Source organism: Tauraco erythrolophus, chromosome 4 (assembly GCF_009769465.1).
Source record: "Tauraco erythrolophus isolate bTauEry1 chromosome 4, bTauEry1.pri, whole genome shotgun sequence".
Taxonomy (NCBI): domain Eukaryota; kingdom Metazoa; phylum Chordata; class Aves; order Musophagiformes; family Musophagidae; genus Tauraco; species Tauraco erythrolophus.
In genome coordinates, this window is record NC_141468.1 from 8,948,799 (window position 1) to 8,963,370 (window position 14,572).

General features: G+C 42.7%; 1 protein-coding gene across 2 annotated transcripts in view; it reads right to left on the minus strand.

Moving 5' to 3' along the window:
- Positions 1-580: 580 nt before the first annotated feature.
- GRM3 (glutamate metabotropic receptor 3) overlaps positions 581-14,572 on the minus strand; it is a 53,942-nt gene continuing 39,950 nt past the window's right edge. Inside the window, exons 3-5 of one of the 2 annotated variants that reach the window (XM_009981514.2) lie at positions 13,455-14,521; positions 6,160-6,334; positions 622-695 (exon numbers count right to left, since the gene is read on the minus strand). In XM_009981514.2, the coding sequence (XP_009979816.1) occupies positions 622-695; positions 6,160-6,334; positions 13,455-14,521 (1,316 nt within the window). Of the gene's footprint in view, positions 696-6,159; positions 6,335-13,454; positions 14,522-14,572 lie in introns of both variants that reach the window. The other variant, XM_086609703.1, reaches the window with a different exon arrangement.

Genomic DNA, 14,572 nt, shown 5'->3' on the forward strand with positions numbered 1-14,572 from the left:
CATGTGATAGGGATTTTGTAACACAGGCACAGACTCGTGCACAGACACGTATGTACACACAGTAGTACTGCAGACTTTTTATCCTTTCTAACTATCCTGGGAAATGTGATGACCTTGAGGGAGGAAGAAACAAAAATGAAACCATGCTGAAAAACTTTTATCTTTTTATTATTGGTGCCTTTACATTAATACTGCTGTTTTGTGCTGAGAAAACCAACCTGTTACACGTAAGGTAACTGTAATATACAACATAGAAATGCAGTCTAAGTTAATTACAACAAGGAGCTACAAAAAAATCTCATAGGAAAGAAGTCACCTAACATTGCAACTGTGCTTGCAACACATCACTCCCTTACTGCAGGACTATGCACATTGTGAACCATGGCTATTTACATGTCCCTTACAACCGTTAACAACAGAAGGGCTAAAATCAGTCTAAAAAGTTCCAGAACATCACTATATACTGTACAATCCTCAAAAATAATTTATTACACTGTTTCTAAAAAAAGGTACTATTTTTGTTTTGATTTCTTTTGTTTTCTGGTGTTTTCCGGAGTGCACAACATGTGCAAAATTTTGCCTAACAGTCTAAAAACTCAAGAACTGAACTGCAAGTCACAATCACAGAGATGAAGTGGTGGAGTCCAGAACTTCCCTTCCGTTGCAGACAGTCGGTACGTACATACTGGCGGATGCTGAAAGAGAAAGAGAGGGAAAAATCAACTGACTTCGAGGCAGCAAATAAATTACAACACACAGAGTTAGAATTGATGTTGATCTGGACCATCTAACCCAGTTTGACCGAGATGCCCAATGAAAAGTCATTGTATGCAACTGTGTCAGCCGGGGAGCTGGTAGAGGTACCGCTTGCACCTCTGCAAGGCGGTTCAGGTCTGAGGCTGAAGCACCTTCTGGAAGAACCTCATTTCTCTTTGCAGACCGTGAAGAGCACCCAGGGTGACTAAGCTTCCCCAAGAGGTATCTGAACAAATATGTGAGGCTTTTCTGATGATTCTGGGCCACTGGTTCTCACTTTGTAGCACTTTGCATGGTAGTTTGAATTAATATAGCTAGAGTGGTGCTAAGATATCCTGGTAGGATAAAAAGTGAACCTTTGGATTTTTCATGTTTTACTGGCAAGAAATGCTAAGATCCTTTGAGCTGTCACATAATTGGAATGGACATTCCTGAAATAAAATATATGCATTTTTAAATCCAGGAGAGAATCCATTTCCACATAATAGGACTGTGTGCTGGTCTACTTTTTAGTTGAAAAAAATTTCTATGTATTTGTTGGATGGAGTGAAAAAAAAATTTAATAACTGAATTTGAAAGCAAGACTATTTCTCACCTAATCCCAGAATATTTTCTGGCCATTTTACCCTTCATTTCAAGGAGCTCTGGATTAGGATTCAATATGCATTCAGAGGTGAGGGCGAGATTTTGATACCTCTGTCTACATTGCCTAATATTTTATACAATAGGTTTTCATTACTTCAGTGATATAAGATGACAATTGAATTTGAGTATCAGAATCTGTTTCTAAATATATTTGTATTTTGACTGTAGGATATATTACCATTCTGCAAAAACCTTGTGGATTTGAATTTAAAAGCAAACTGGTTTGTCCATCTTTGTTAAAATTATCCATTGGGCATCAGGAAAGTGTTTTCAGATGCTCTGTGACATCTCTGCTCACGGCATCATAAAGCTGTTTTTTGAAAGATACATTAGGTTAATGATAACAGTGACCCAGAGAAATGTGATGCCTTCATCAAAGAAAACACATGGCAAGCAATGACTTAGTAAACTCAATCATCCCGTGTAAAAAGCAATTTATACAGCTGACAAGGGCATGTTCAGTCTTCCAAAACTGGTGCTGTCTACACTCTCAGTTGCAGACTGGTTCTCCAAAGACGCACAGCATCATTTTCAGAACAGATCATTCTTTCTTCGAATCAGCTTCTGTTTCTAATTCTTTCATTGACTGAATAAATATAAATGGAAAACAGAACTGCCTTAACGAGAGAAACTTAGAGGCACTTATTAGACTAACCTATTACTCAGAGGGCAGGACATATTCCTGATAAACAGGTGAGCCAAGAAGGAGCCACTGCTCTGGATTAGGTAGATGGATTTTGATCTCTCACAACCTGGATACGTGTTGAAAACAGTGATTTGTAGGTAAAAGAGCACAGGGCATCATGTCGATAATTTTGTGAAAACTATTATGTTTTGTATTCAGTTTTTAATGGTATAATCCATCAGCACGTTGACCTGAAATTTTTATTATTGTTGTTGTTTTTATTTCTACTTATTGTTGGCATATAGAAAAATCAGTACTGCTTAGCAGACCTGATTCAAATCCCTGTTCTACAGCAGCACGACTACAGGCAAAAGCATTTCATTTCTGTGAACATTAGTCACACACACAGAACTTTCTTAGCTTCAAGGTTTTTCTTGGAGTCCAAGGCATTGAAGAGCATGAATAGCTCAAATACAATGATAACTGAGTCAGGAGGATGTTGAAGTTGGACTGAGAAATATGGTGGTAGGCAAGAAACAAGTGGCCTTGTGTTTTGAGTTCCCAGGCTTCCTCCACTGCACATACCTCTCTTGTAGAGTTGGGAGGCAGTTATTAGCTCTGCTGGGTGGAGTAAAGTGTTCACCCTGAATACCCAGCTCTCTCTGAGACTGAATGAAAGATCTAGCTTTTCCTTACAGACCTCAGCTATGTGAATCGCTGGCCTTGTAGGCTTCTGAATTTCACATCACGTCTTATAGCAGCAGCTGAAGGGATTCCTCCTCTTTCCAGGCAGCCACTCATTTTGCTTAGATAAACCAAGCCAAAGAACCAGAGGTAAAATGCAAGAGCCCAGCACTGCTATGGACACCTTGCAGCATGCCTACCTACTCAGGAGCAGGTAGATTCAAACTTGCTGTCTGCGTGCCACTTCCTCTACTCGTGCTCACAGCAGGACAACTGAGTTAATAATGTATAAAAGCCATATATCAGGGCCAGTTTTGAGCAAGGGCTGGGAAAATAAATTCTGAGGGAGAAAATTTACCAGCCCGGCTATAAACAGTAGCTTCAATTCTTTTTCTGACCCCTGTGGAGGTCACCTGGAGGAGCTCAAGTCTGTGAGCAGCTCTCCATGTGGACATAACTTGGATGAATGACACCTTCTGGGTGTAAAAGCTCGGTCTGAATCATGTAGGTGTTTAATTCAGTCCTGAGTAATCTGGGAAGTTTTACGAGCACTGACCTCCTACGTTATGGGAATACCTCTGACAAGCCCATAAAACAGGTCAAAGGAAAACTGGGGAACAGCCCCATGGGGGAAACACTGCAGGGGAGGAAGAACTTCTGCAGTGCTCTACCAAATGTTAGTTTTCAGATTCAAATAGATGTGTTCAAATAGATATATACTTTTCAAAACATATCGTATACCTAGAAGCACATATATCCTGTGTCTCTTCTGTTTTAATCTATATTCTTTTGTAGTCCATACTTCAGCTGTCAAAATGATCAAGGCTGGGTGCCTCTAAAACAAGTTTCCCCACCTCTACTTGCTTTCTGCAGAGCATGTAACAAAGACAAGGACCTGCATTCAGATGACTACAGGAGGTGTTCAGTTTAGCTCTCGTGACCGGTATGACACTGCAGCTTACATGGTTGACCATTGACTCAGGCCCTCCCTCCATTGCTCAGTTTAGAGATGTAATTGCAATACATGTTTAGAGCTAACACTACCCAAGAGCATCATGAGCATCACTTACCTTTTCTCATAGTGTTTGGCCAGTTTTTATGGTTCAAGGAACTGTGCTAAAAACCATCAGTGAGTTACTTGCTGTTCATGACCCACTCATTAATGCTCATGGCATTAATGACTGATGGAGTGAAGAGATGATGGCAGCCCTGAGATGCAACAAAGGTGAGAATTCATGGAGATAAGAAACACACTGCCCATTTGAGCAGCCCTTGTCCTCTGAAGCTCTGATAATGAACAAGAACTGACTTTTTGGATGTTGCTGTTGAATGCCCTGGAGATAATTTTGATCTGACTTATATTAAGCAGTTTTTGACTGATGAAAACACCATCAAGACCAAAGTAAAAACAAGCTGACATCGCTGGGACTGATGAAAGGAATATTTTAGACATGGATTAGAATCAATTTGGATGACAACCTTTTTGGAGGTTTATAAATGAGCAAACAGTTAAAAAAGATTAAATGAAAATTTATTTAAAATAATTTACAAATAAATGGAAGGGAGTAAGGGAAAATCTTCCTTCTTAAAAATATTGGTGCTGTGATAGACAGTGAATTCTCAGTGTTGTTTTCCCAAATAATTGTCCTAGATGGAAACTATAAGGTTTTTTCCATTGTATGTGACGGACTTGTGTATGTGACCTACTTCCAGTTCCATGTCTTGCCATGGTCCAAAAAGACGAACAAAGATGAGCAGCTCTTATTCAGTTAGATGTAAGCAGGAAAAGTAAATGACTGTGGCCGCCTTTCTAAACAATGAAGTAACAAGAGATTGTAAGTCTGGAAATTTATGCTTGCCTTAATGTCTTAAAGCTATTCACAAACTTGAAAAACTAGGTTTTTAATGTAAAGATGTGCACTGAGGATATCTTTCAGTTGCATGCATGCTCACTCGCACACATGTATTATCCAGACGTTATAATAAAAATATCAAATTCCAAAATGCAATCCTGCATGTAAGTATCCATGAATCAAAATGGTTTCTGACTAAGCTTATTCTGTAGTGTGAGAGAATAAGAAAATTTGGAAAGACCACTTATGCAGAATTCATAAGGGATGAAAACAATCTCATGGGACTTACCATTTCATCAGGGGACCAAACTTCTAAAGGTTGTTTGGAATCCATTGGTCTTGCAAATCCAGTCTTTTGGGAGTGCTCAGCACTTAGGGCCATCTCATCTCTCTTGGTTTAAGTTTTCCAAAACAGCAAGGAGATTTTGGTTTCTGACGTCAGGTCTGGATGCAGTCCTGACTCTGATGAGATGGTGAACATGTAGAGCCATATGGCTGCTATCTTTTTAAGGGGCTATGGGCATTCACACACAGTATGGTTTGGGGTGGGAGTGCTAGAGATGGCCAGGGCACCTTTACCTCCTAATCCCTGCCAATATGACACGCCAGCAGGGTACCAAGTTCCTTCTGCGTTCTGTCTGAAACCTGAAGTGCCAAAGATTTCTAGCCAATTTCGAAACATAGATCATACTGAAAAACCTCAGTCTAGGTTAGTGTGAACTTGTTGGCAAGCCTTGCTCTGTGTCCGCCCTTTCCTCTGTTTCTTATTCCTTGCCTCTCTCTTGTTATAGTGTGCTTTTCCAATTGGATTTCCAGGTTAGACATGCTGTCTGCAGAGCTCCGTGAACAAGGTGCTGTGTGCTCTCATCCTTGACTAGTTAAGCTTGACAAGGACAAAAAACCTCAAACATACAGGTGACCTTTAATTTTTTTAAATCCAAAAAATCTCTGAGCAACTCACCCAGAAGAGGAGCGACAGCCCCAAATCAAAATCACAGATGTGAATCTGCTTGGGATGAAGAGTCTGAAGATGAGGGGAAGGAGGGAGGCAGAGCAGATGAGCTGTCCCTGCAACAGAGCACTGATTGCTTCTCCTGGCTGTGGCACTTACAAAGGGTATTGCTCAACGCTCCGCATACAGATGCAGTTTATGGCATCCCTTGTATGCGTTTGCTGCAGACTTGGAGCCTTTCCTTATAATGCAGGCGATAGGAGTCATTGAGAGCATGCTGCATTGTGGCCCAGGTCCTGCTGGCGTGTCGTTTTGACAGGAATACTCCAGGGCAATCTGTTCCTGTTGCTGCCGTGAGAGTGACAGCGAGCAACGGGCTCTACTTGCTTTGTGCAACGGGATGGAGTCAGAGCCTGCAGAAAGCTTTCTGCTGACTTCAGTGAGCTTCAGAGCGGGCTCTGAGCTGATTCCCATGGGAGAGGGATGAGTTTTTCTCTCCAGACACACATGAAGTGATGCTTCCACGGGACACATTACCCATCCTATAAAGGTCTTTCTGTTGCTGGTAAAAACCCCATCTTGTCTTTACCCAAACTCACCACAATCCTACATCCTTATAGAAAGCTGGCAGTTTTGTTACTTACACTGGGAGTAAGTGGTCCCGGTCCCACTGACACTGAACCTGTTGAGATGGAGTCTGTGAGTGACCACGTTCTTCTGTGGCTGGAAGAGGATGATGTGCACCTTGGGCGCAAACAAGCAGCCCAGCACGACAAAGCCGCTCAGACTCACAGAGATGCACATGGTGGTGGTTTGCACCTAGGAGAGAGCGGGTGCAAAGTGCTATATTTCAGTATGGAAAGCTCTGAAATGCAGAATATTAGAAGAATTATCATACAGCAGTAGGAACCAGAGTCCTGGGGGTTTGCACTTGTACAGACTGGCTTGAGCATCGGTTGCATCCTTATCTTCCACAATCCTAGGACCGTATCAATGAGGTGCGTGGTGCTGACGTCTCTGCATATCAGGGTGAGTTTGACTGAGCATGTTTTCCCTTACTTTAGTGAAGGAAGGGTTCTGTGCTCTTTCTCTCATCCTGCATGTCCTTGATTCCTAAATTGGTCAGGAAGCTCTCTGTAACACCTGTCAAACAACAACTGGGCAAAGCTGGCTGCAGTGGAAACAGACTTGCACGTACCATGCTTTACGTGGGGTTATGTTAGATGCCTCATGCAAAGCATCTACTTGAAAACCAGTTTAGCTTCCAGCCTCAATCCTAATCAGAGAACTTGAAAAATCCCTTGCAGGAACATAAGTGCGATTTGAAGTAAAGGTAAGAGCTAGTGACATTTGTCAGACTGGGTCTGAAAGTTGTCCTGACGTTGAGACAGAAGTTTTTGGGCTGAGAAATGAATTGTTTGTAAGACTACAGGATTTTATTCTAAGTGCCTTGGGGCATTTGTTAGTGCAACTTTGCTGGCACTATCTTTCTTCGTTTTTGTTCAATGGTATAACTACACACCAGTTTACTGCCTCATTTTCAGTTTATACTCTTTTCTTCCAAGCAGATTCCTTAATTAACATGTTGAATCAAACTGCTTTAAACTCTACTGCTTAATTTGAATGCTTATACAGCCATGGCTCGTTTTTCCTTAGTTACACTCCTGCAGTCCTTGGAGATTAGCCTTCTTCCATGGGAATGCTTCTTGTATCTCCTTGTCAGAAATAATTGGTACAAAATGAAAAATAGAGTAGGGAATGGACTTTGTTGCTTTATATACATACTGAGCACCAAGTGCTTTGTCAGCAGTGAGTATAATTAATGTGATCATATAACTAATAATCACTCTTTACCCAAGGCAGATTTGGCAAATGCCATCAAAAGGTGCTCAGCTCTCACAGGGTGAGCGATCATGGAAGACCCAGCATATGAAAGGGATACCTTAATGTTTCCAGCTCCACTTTCTCCTTCCCCTCTCTGTACAAGTAAGCTGTACAGGCTCTGTACAGGTAAAACAGGATTGGGAATTTTCTTACAAAACAAGAATAAATGATGGGAGTAGTTTCAAATAAAGTTATCTTCACGAACATAGCCCTCCTTCCCCACCCTGCTCTGCTAGGGCCTGGGCTTCCCAAAGCAGCTTAGCTGTGCTGACACAATTATACACTCAATCAATAAAATGATTTGGGTTAAAACAACTCCATCGCACAGGGTTGCTTTTAACCCGGGTCACTTCAGTAGTTCAGTGTGTAACGTGGCCTCACAGATGCCGTTGCTCTGGCAGAAAGGAGACAATGCTGTTAGACCAGGCAGGAACGAGTGGCAGCAGGGTGAGCTCCTTGAGCCAGAATTGCCCCTAAAGGAAATGCACAGAGAAACTGCCTGTCTAAATAATAGGAGATTTTGACACCTGATTTAATGATAACCTGTTTAACAGCCAGACTTTTCCCTTTCTGTGCTACTGCTCCATTTCTTAAGCTTTTGTCTAAGATGATCAGATTGAAAATTCCCTTAAATATGCTAGATATTGGGGCTGCTGTGAATTTATGTTATGTGTGCTTATTTAACCATATCAGGTTTCATTGTATCTTTGATTCTGAAATCAATGCGGAGCACTGCATGAAAATCAATGACATCAGAGAAACCTGTCTTTTCCAACAGCTCTCCTTTAAATTTTTGACAGTGCAGCTAACAGAGTCAGCCACTAAATGCAGCAGTTTGCAGAGTAGTTTCTGGTCTCTGCTTTGAGATCTTCTAGACCTTCTGAGAACAACTTCTGGGATCTTTGGAGGACTCTTGGGAGCACTTTGATGAACATCAGGGTGCCTTGCTGCTGGGAGAGGATTGTTCAAGGAGGTTTTGAGTTCCAGCAACCTCCAGCAGCTCCTAAGGAGCTCTGTCAGCCTGAAGCCTTTGTCTGAGCTAACTCTTGGTTAGATGAGGGTGGACAGTCTTGTTGCAGATGCTGGGAGGAGCCATCTGTAGGTGCTGGGCAGCTAACAAGTTCAGCAGTGTGCAGAAACATGCACGGAGGAGGGCTAGAAACTTTACTGAAGGCTGTGTTTGTGTGCAGAACAATGGGGGTGCCACAGGGTAGGGTCCCCAGTGCCCGCAAGGGCAGCTATCCCTGGCATGTCAGGATTGACCCAGACTGAGCTCCCAAGAGAGGATGCAGCTCTGCAGCTTTGGGGTTGCAGGGATGCCTGAGGTCTTTCATGGAAGCTGGAGGATTTTCTCTCCTGTTTTGCAGGAAGCATGGAGGATTTCTGTTGCCACGTTAAGAAGCTACCGGAGGAGGTCAGCAGAATTTGCAACATCAGACATGATGAGAAGATAGGACAAAGGGCAATGGCTTTAAACTGAAAGAGGGTAGATTTTGATTAGATCTAAGGAAGAAATTCTTCCCTCTGAGGGTGGTGAAACACTGGAACAGTTTGCCCAGAGGAGTTGTGGATGCCCCATCCCTGGAAGTGTTCAAGGCCAGGTTGAATGAGGCTTTGAGCAACCTGGTGAAGTGGAGGGTGGCAGGGGTGTTGGAACTAGATGATCTTGAAGATCCCTTCCAACCCAAACCATTCTATGATTCTACGATTCTATAACACTCTGCAGGTACAAGAGCCTGACCTGTACTAGAGAAGCACTAAGTAGCCTGTGTTAATTGAGTTGGGAAATGGAAACTCCCATGAAGATGAAGGCTGGAGCCTGTGACTTGTGGCAGCAGGCAGATAGCTGCTGCTCTACTCACAGATCTGCAATTACAGCATAGGTCAGCAGCCTGGTAGCAGGGCGAGGAGAGGGAGTTGCACTCTATGTGGGAGAGCAGCAGGAGTGCACAGAGCACTGCCCGGCAACGGGCCTTGAGCCAGCTGATAGATTATGGATCAGGATTAGCAGGCAGACCAAAGTGGACAACATTGTGGTGGGTGTCTGCTAAAGACCATATAATCAGGAAGAAGTGGATGAGGCATTTTTTAGACAACTGGAAGAAATCTCACATTTGCAGGCTCTGGTCTTCTTGGGGCAGTTCAATCACCCTGGTACCTGCTGGAGGGACAAAACAGCAGGGCAGAGGCAATGCAGGAGGCTTTTGTGGCACATTGAGGGCAACATCCTAAAACAGGTGGTTGAGCAACTGATGAATGAAGATGCTCAGCATGATCTCGTACTTACAGACAAGCAAGAGCTTGTCAAGAACGTGACAAGCAGGGAAAGCTTTGGCTGCTGCAACCAGTAAATGTTGGAGTTCAGGATCCCGAGAGGAGGAAGCAAGGCAAAAGTTGGATCATCATCCTGCAGAGCAGGTTGACCTGTTCAGACGTCTTGGAAGAATACTGTGGGATGTGGCCCTAGAAAGAAGAGCAGTCCAGGAGGCCTGGCTATTTTTCTAGAATCACCTTGTCCAAGCTTAAGAATGGCCTGTCCCAATGGGCAGGAAGTCAAGTAAATGTGTCAAGAGGCCTGCGTGGATGAGCCATGACTGCCAATAGTCAGGATGGATGTACACAGGGGAAATTATGCTTAACCAACCTGATAGACTTCTACAGTGAAATGACTGGCTTGGTGGGTGATGAGAGAGTAGTTGATATTATTTATTTTGTCTTTAGTAGGGCTTTTAACACTGTATCCTATAGCATCCTCATTGACAAGCTGATGAAGTATAGGCTAGATAAAGGGACAGTGAGGTGGACTGAAAACTGGCTGAACTGCTGGGCTCAAAGGATTGAGATCAGTGGCACGAAGTCCAGTCAGATGCCAGTCACTAGTTGTTCCAGGGATTGATATTGGTACCAATGCGGCATAACTCCTCCATTAACAACCTGGATGCTGGGACAGAGTGTACCCTCAATAAATTTGAAGATGGTACAGAACTGGGAGGATCCGTTGATACACTACATAGCTGTGCTGCCATCCAGAGGTACCTTGACAAACTGGAGAAATGACAGGAATCTCATGAAGTTCAGCAAAGGGAAAAGCCAAGTCCTGCACCTTGTGAGGAACAACCCCAGGCACCAGTATATGCTGAAGGCCACTCAGCTGGAAAGCAGCTTTTCAGAGAAGATCCTGAAGGTCTTGGTGGGACAAAAAGCAGAACATGAGCCAGCAATGTGCCTTGCAGCAAAGAAGGTCAATGGCCAACTGGGCTGCATTACGCAGAACGTGGCCAGCAGCTCAAGGTCAGTGATCATTCCCCTGTGCTCAGCACTGGTGAGACACATGTGGAGTGCTGTGCCCAGCTCTGGACTCATCAGTACAAGAGAGACATGAACATACTGAAGGAAGTGCAGCAAAGGTCCATGGAGATGATTAAGGGACTGAAACAACTGTCATATAAGGAAACACTGAGAGACCTGGGACTGTTCAGCCTGGAGAAGAGAAGGCTCAGGAGGATCTTATCAGTGCATACAGGTACCTCATGAGGAGACAAAAAAAAAAAGGAGCCAGACTCTTCCTAGTGATGCCCAGTGGCATATCAAGAGGCCATGGGCACAAACCAAAATACAGGACATTTTGTTTAAACGTAATAAAACGATAAAGATGGTCAAATACTGGTACAGGTTGCCCAAAGAGGTTGTGGTGTCTCCATCCTTGGAGATATTCAAAACGTGACTGGACACAGCCCTGAGCAACCTGCTGTAGGTGACCCTCCTTTGAGCACAGGAGTTTGGACAAGATAATCCCCAGAGGTCCCTTCCAATCTTAGTGATTATGTGAAGACATGTTGTGTGCGGAAAAGTCCTACAGTTGATGTCATGACTGAATCACCAAGAGCTCTACAGTAAACCCTTCCCTCAGAATTTGTTTTGCTGTTAAAATTTATTCGATTCAGGGAGAAGAAAGTAGTTGTGCCAATATAAGCAAGCTTAGTCTGATAGAAACAAAGCACGTGTGTACTGGAGGCGTGGTTATACCATGGACTCTTCTCACAGCAGTGAAGACCTTAATCAAATAGAAGGATTATCTAGTCGGTGAATGTGTAAGACATACAATAATAGGCCATCCCAGCATGTCTAACATGTCTGGCACCTGTCATATAGGGTTCATACAGGGACATTTCTGCTTCGATGTTGGTAGGGATGTATAATATTTTGAACTACTTTTTGTTTGTTTGTTCTTTAACTATTGCAGTGGGGTCAACCCAAAATCTCTGGATAAATTTCCAGGAGCTCTCCATTTTTTTTCAGAAGATTGAGTCCTAAGTGATGTTTGTGCTTAATGATAAAATCTCAAGCCAGTCAACTTTCATTTTTTTCATTGCTACTGTTATTTTTCTGTGGTTGTTTATTGGTGATGCCATCAGTATTGGTGTACACTAGTATGGCACAGGTTGATTCAGAGTCAACATGCAACAGTGCATGGAAATTAAATATGGGCTTTTCAAAGGAAATCCAGAAGTGTAGACATCTAGGATGGGATGTTCAAAAAGCTCTGGACATGTCATGAAAGTATGAAAAAAGGTGTTAAAAGCATTTTCTATCAATTTGATAGGATTTGAGTTGGCTTATTTGTAACCTTGTATTTAAATTAAATGTCTACGAGTGGTTTGAAAATCCCACTCGAGAGATAAGGCTGAAAAATGCTGCTTGAGCAATCAAGTCATGCTCCTCTTGACCATTAGTGTCTGTGCTGCCCACTCACGTGACTGTCTGCACTGATATTACCCTCCTTCGGTGTCTATCTTCCTGATTACTTTGAGTGTCTGGAGCTGTTCCCCAGTGCCTTAAACTTTTCCTTCATTAGCTTCAATCCGTTACTCGCCATTCTAACTTCTCCTGAGACTGAATAATCCCTTTCTCTCTTTATGTTGCTTTGAAATTATTTATAGTCTGTGATCACGTCTCCCTGGGTTTGCTCTTGTCTAGACTAAATATATTTAGCTCTTTTACTGTCACTCTGCGTGTCTTACTGTGCCATTTGTTATCTATCCTTATTTTCTCCAGGTTTTCAGTATCTTTCCTAAGCTGAGGAAAATAGTACTAAATATACTGTTCCAGGATGGTCACTCCAGAAGTATGCTGAGTGACATTATTAACTCCACAGTTTTACATGCTATTTCATGTACGTACTACTGGTAATAATACCACCCTAAGCTAATCTACCTTTGTTCTGGGCAGAAAGTTGAATTAATTCACTGCCGACTGTTGTAAGGGCGAACTCCAGCAGTCAATTCTCACATCATAATAACTGTGAGATTTCCAGTGGAGCAGATCTGAATCTTTTCCTGAGACAATTTCCTTCTGTCCAAAAATAAGATTTTATTGAACTGGAAGCTTTGCAACACTATGTGACAATTTAAACAATTTAATGTTTTTTAAGGTTGTTGGTGAAGGCTGACCAATATTTTCTGTTCAGTGAGGTATGTGTTTTATCCCCTACAAAGCGGAGAAAGAATAAAAAGTTCTATATTCAAGCATAACATTTGTTAAACTTTTTTTTTTTTTTTTTAAACAGTCCTGTTTCATGGGAAGCTTTGGAATTCTTTCCTTTTTTATTTGGAAAAAAAATATTGTGTTTGAATGGCAGTTTCTTTTGCAGAAGGGAAATGGTTTGTTTTGTTTTTTAATTTAAGGCCCACCTCCACCAAATAACTCATTATGACTCATTCTAGCTCATGATCTACCAGGTTTTTCTGTTAGGACTATGACTTCACATACTTGTGTACCAGTATGAATGCTTAATCCATATGCTATGCCTTTACCACAATCTGATAGTGTTAATCCCTTCCACGTTCAACTGTACATGTTCATTTTGAACTGAGAGCATCTTTCTCAGAAATAAGCTAAATTTTCTAAATATGCTTAGTGGACATTAACATTGAAACAGAGCTTGTTTGGGAGGGATCCAGGGGACAAAAGAAGTGAAAGAAGCTTTTAGTGAATGACGACACAGTCCTCTAAAGTGATGCACATGATTTATGGAAACAGATATCCAAAGACTTACTCTGTAGTCACTGGATGTCACATAAAATATGGGGAGAAAGGCCAGCCAAATGATGCACGTTGTGTACATCGTGAAACCGATAAACTTGGCTTCGTTGAAGTTCTCTGGACATTTCCTTGTTTTGAAGGCATATACAGTGCATAAGACTACGAGGATTACATCATATGTTAAGGAGATTAACATACTGGAATCTTTGACATTGCATTTCAATATGACAGTCTCTCTCTTCTCAGGAAGAGTGTACCGCCTGGTGCCAGGGGCCTCCAAGATAAGCCACACAGACACCACCACGATCTGTACCAAAATGAGACTCAGGCAGATGAAGACCTGAGAGCTGGGGCTGATGAACTTAGGCCTTTGAGCACCGTTCTTTACACCATCAAATATTCTGGCTATGCAGTTTGTTTTTGTCAGAAGGGCAGAGTAGCAGACAGCAAAGGAACTTCCTAACCCCAAACGACGCAGGGTGCAGATAGCTGGAGAAGGCTTGGCTATGAAGAAGAAAGTCATGCTGTAAGACAGGAAGACTCCAAAGAGCAGTATGTAGCACAGTTCACGGCCAGAGGCTTTGACCAGGGGGGTATTGTTGTGCTTGATGAACACTGCAATGACCATAAAAGTACAAATAAAGCCCAGGCATGCAATGGTAACAGGACCTATTGCCCAAGCATCTTCCCACTTGATGTAGTCTTCTGGTAGGTCGTAACAGCCAGTCAGGTCAGCCGTAGGCCATTTTCCAGGCCCACAGTCTGCACAGGTAAATTCATCAGCCAGATACTCATAGATTTCACAGGGAATACAAATCCAACAGCAGACGTCTCCTGGTTGCATATTCTTCATCTCGTTAGGAGCACAGGGGTCACTGCACTGGGAGACAGGGACAGAGCTCCTGGACCAGTGGATCGAGTCTACCTCAAGTGACAAGGTTTCTGCCCACTGACCAACCTTCACATAGGAGTATCTGTCTCCAGTGTACTGGAAATTGAACACGTTGTATCGTCCTATCCCATCTCCATAGGCATCGAATTTGACCATACTGTCTGCAGCATTGGGAGGGTTGAATGGAGCTGTGAAAAAAAAGAAACAGAAAACGTTGTTATCAAAGCTGCAGATGACTT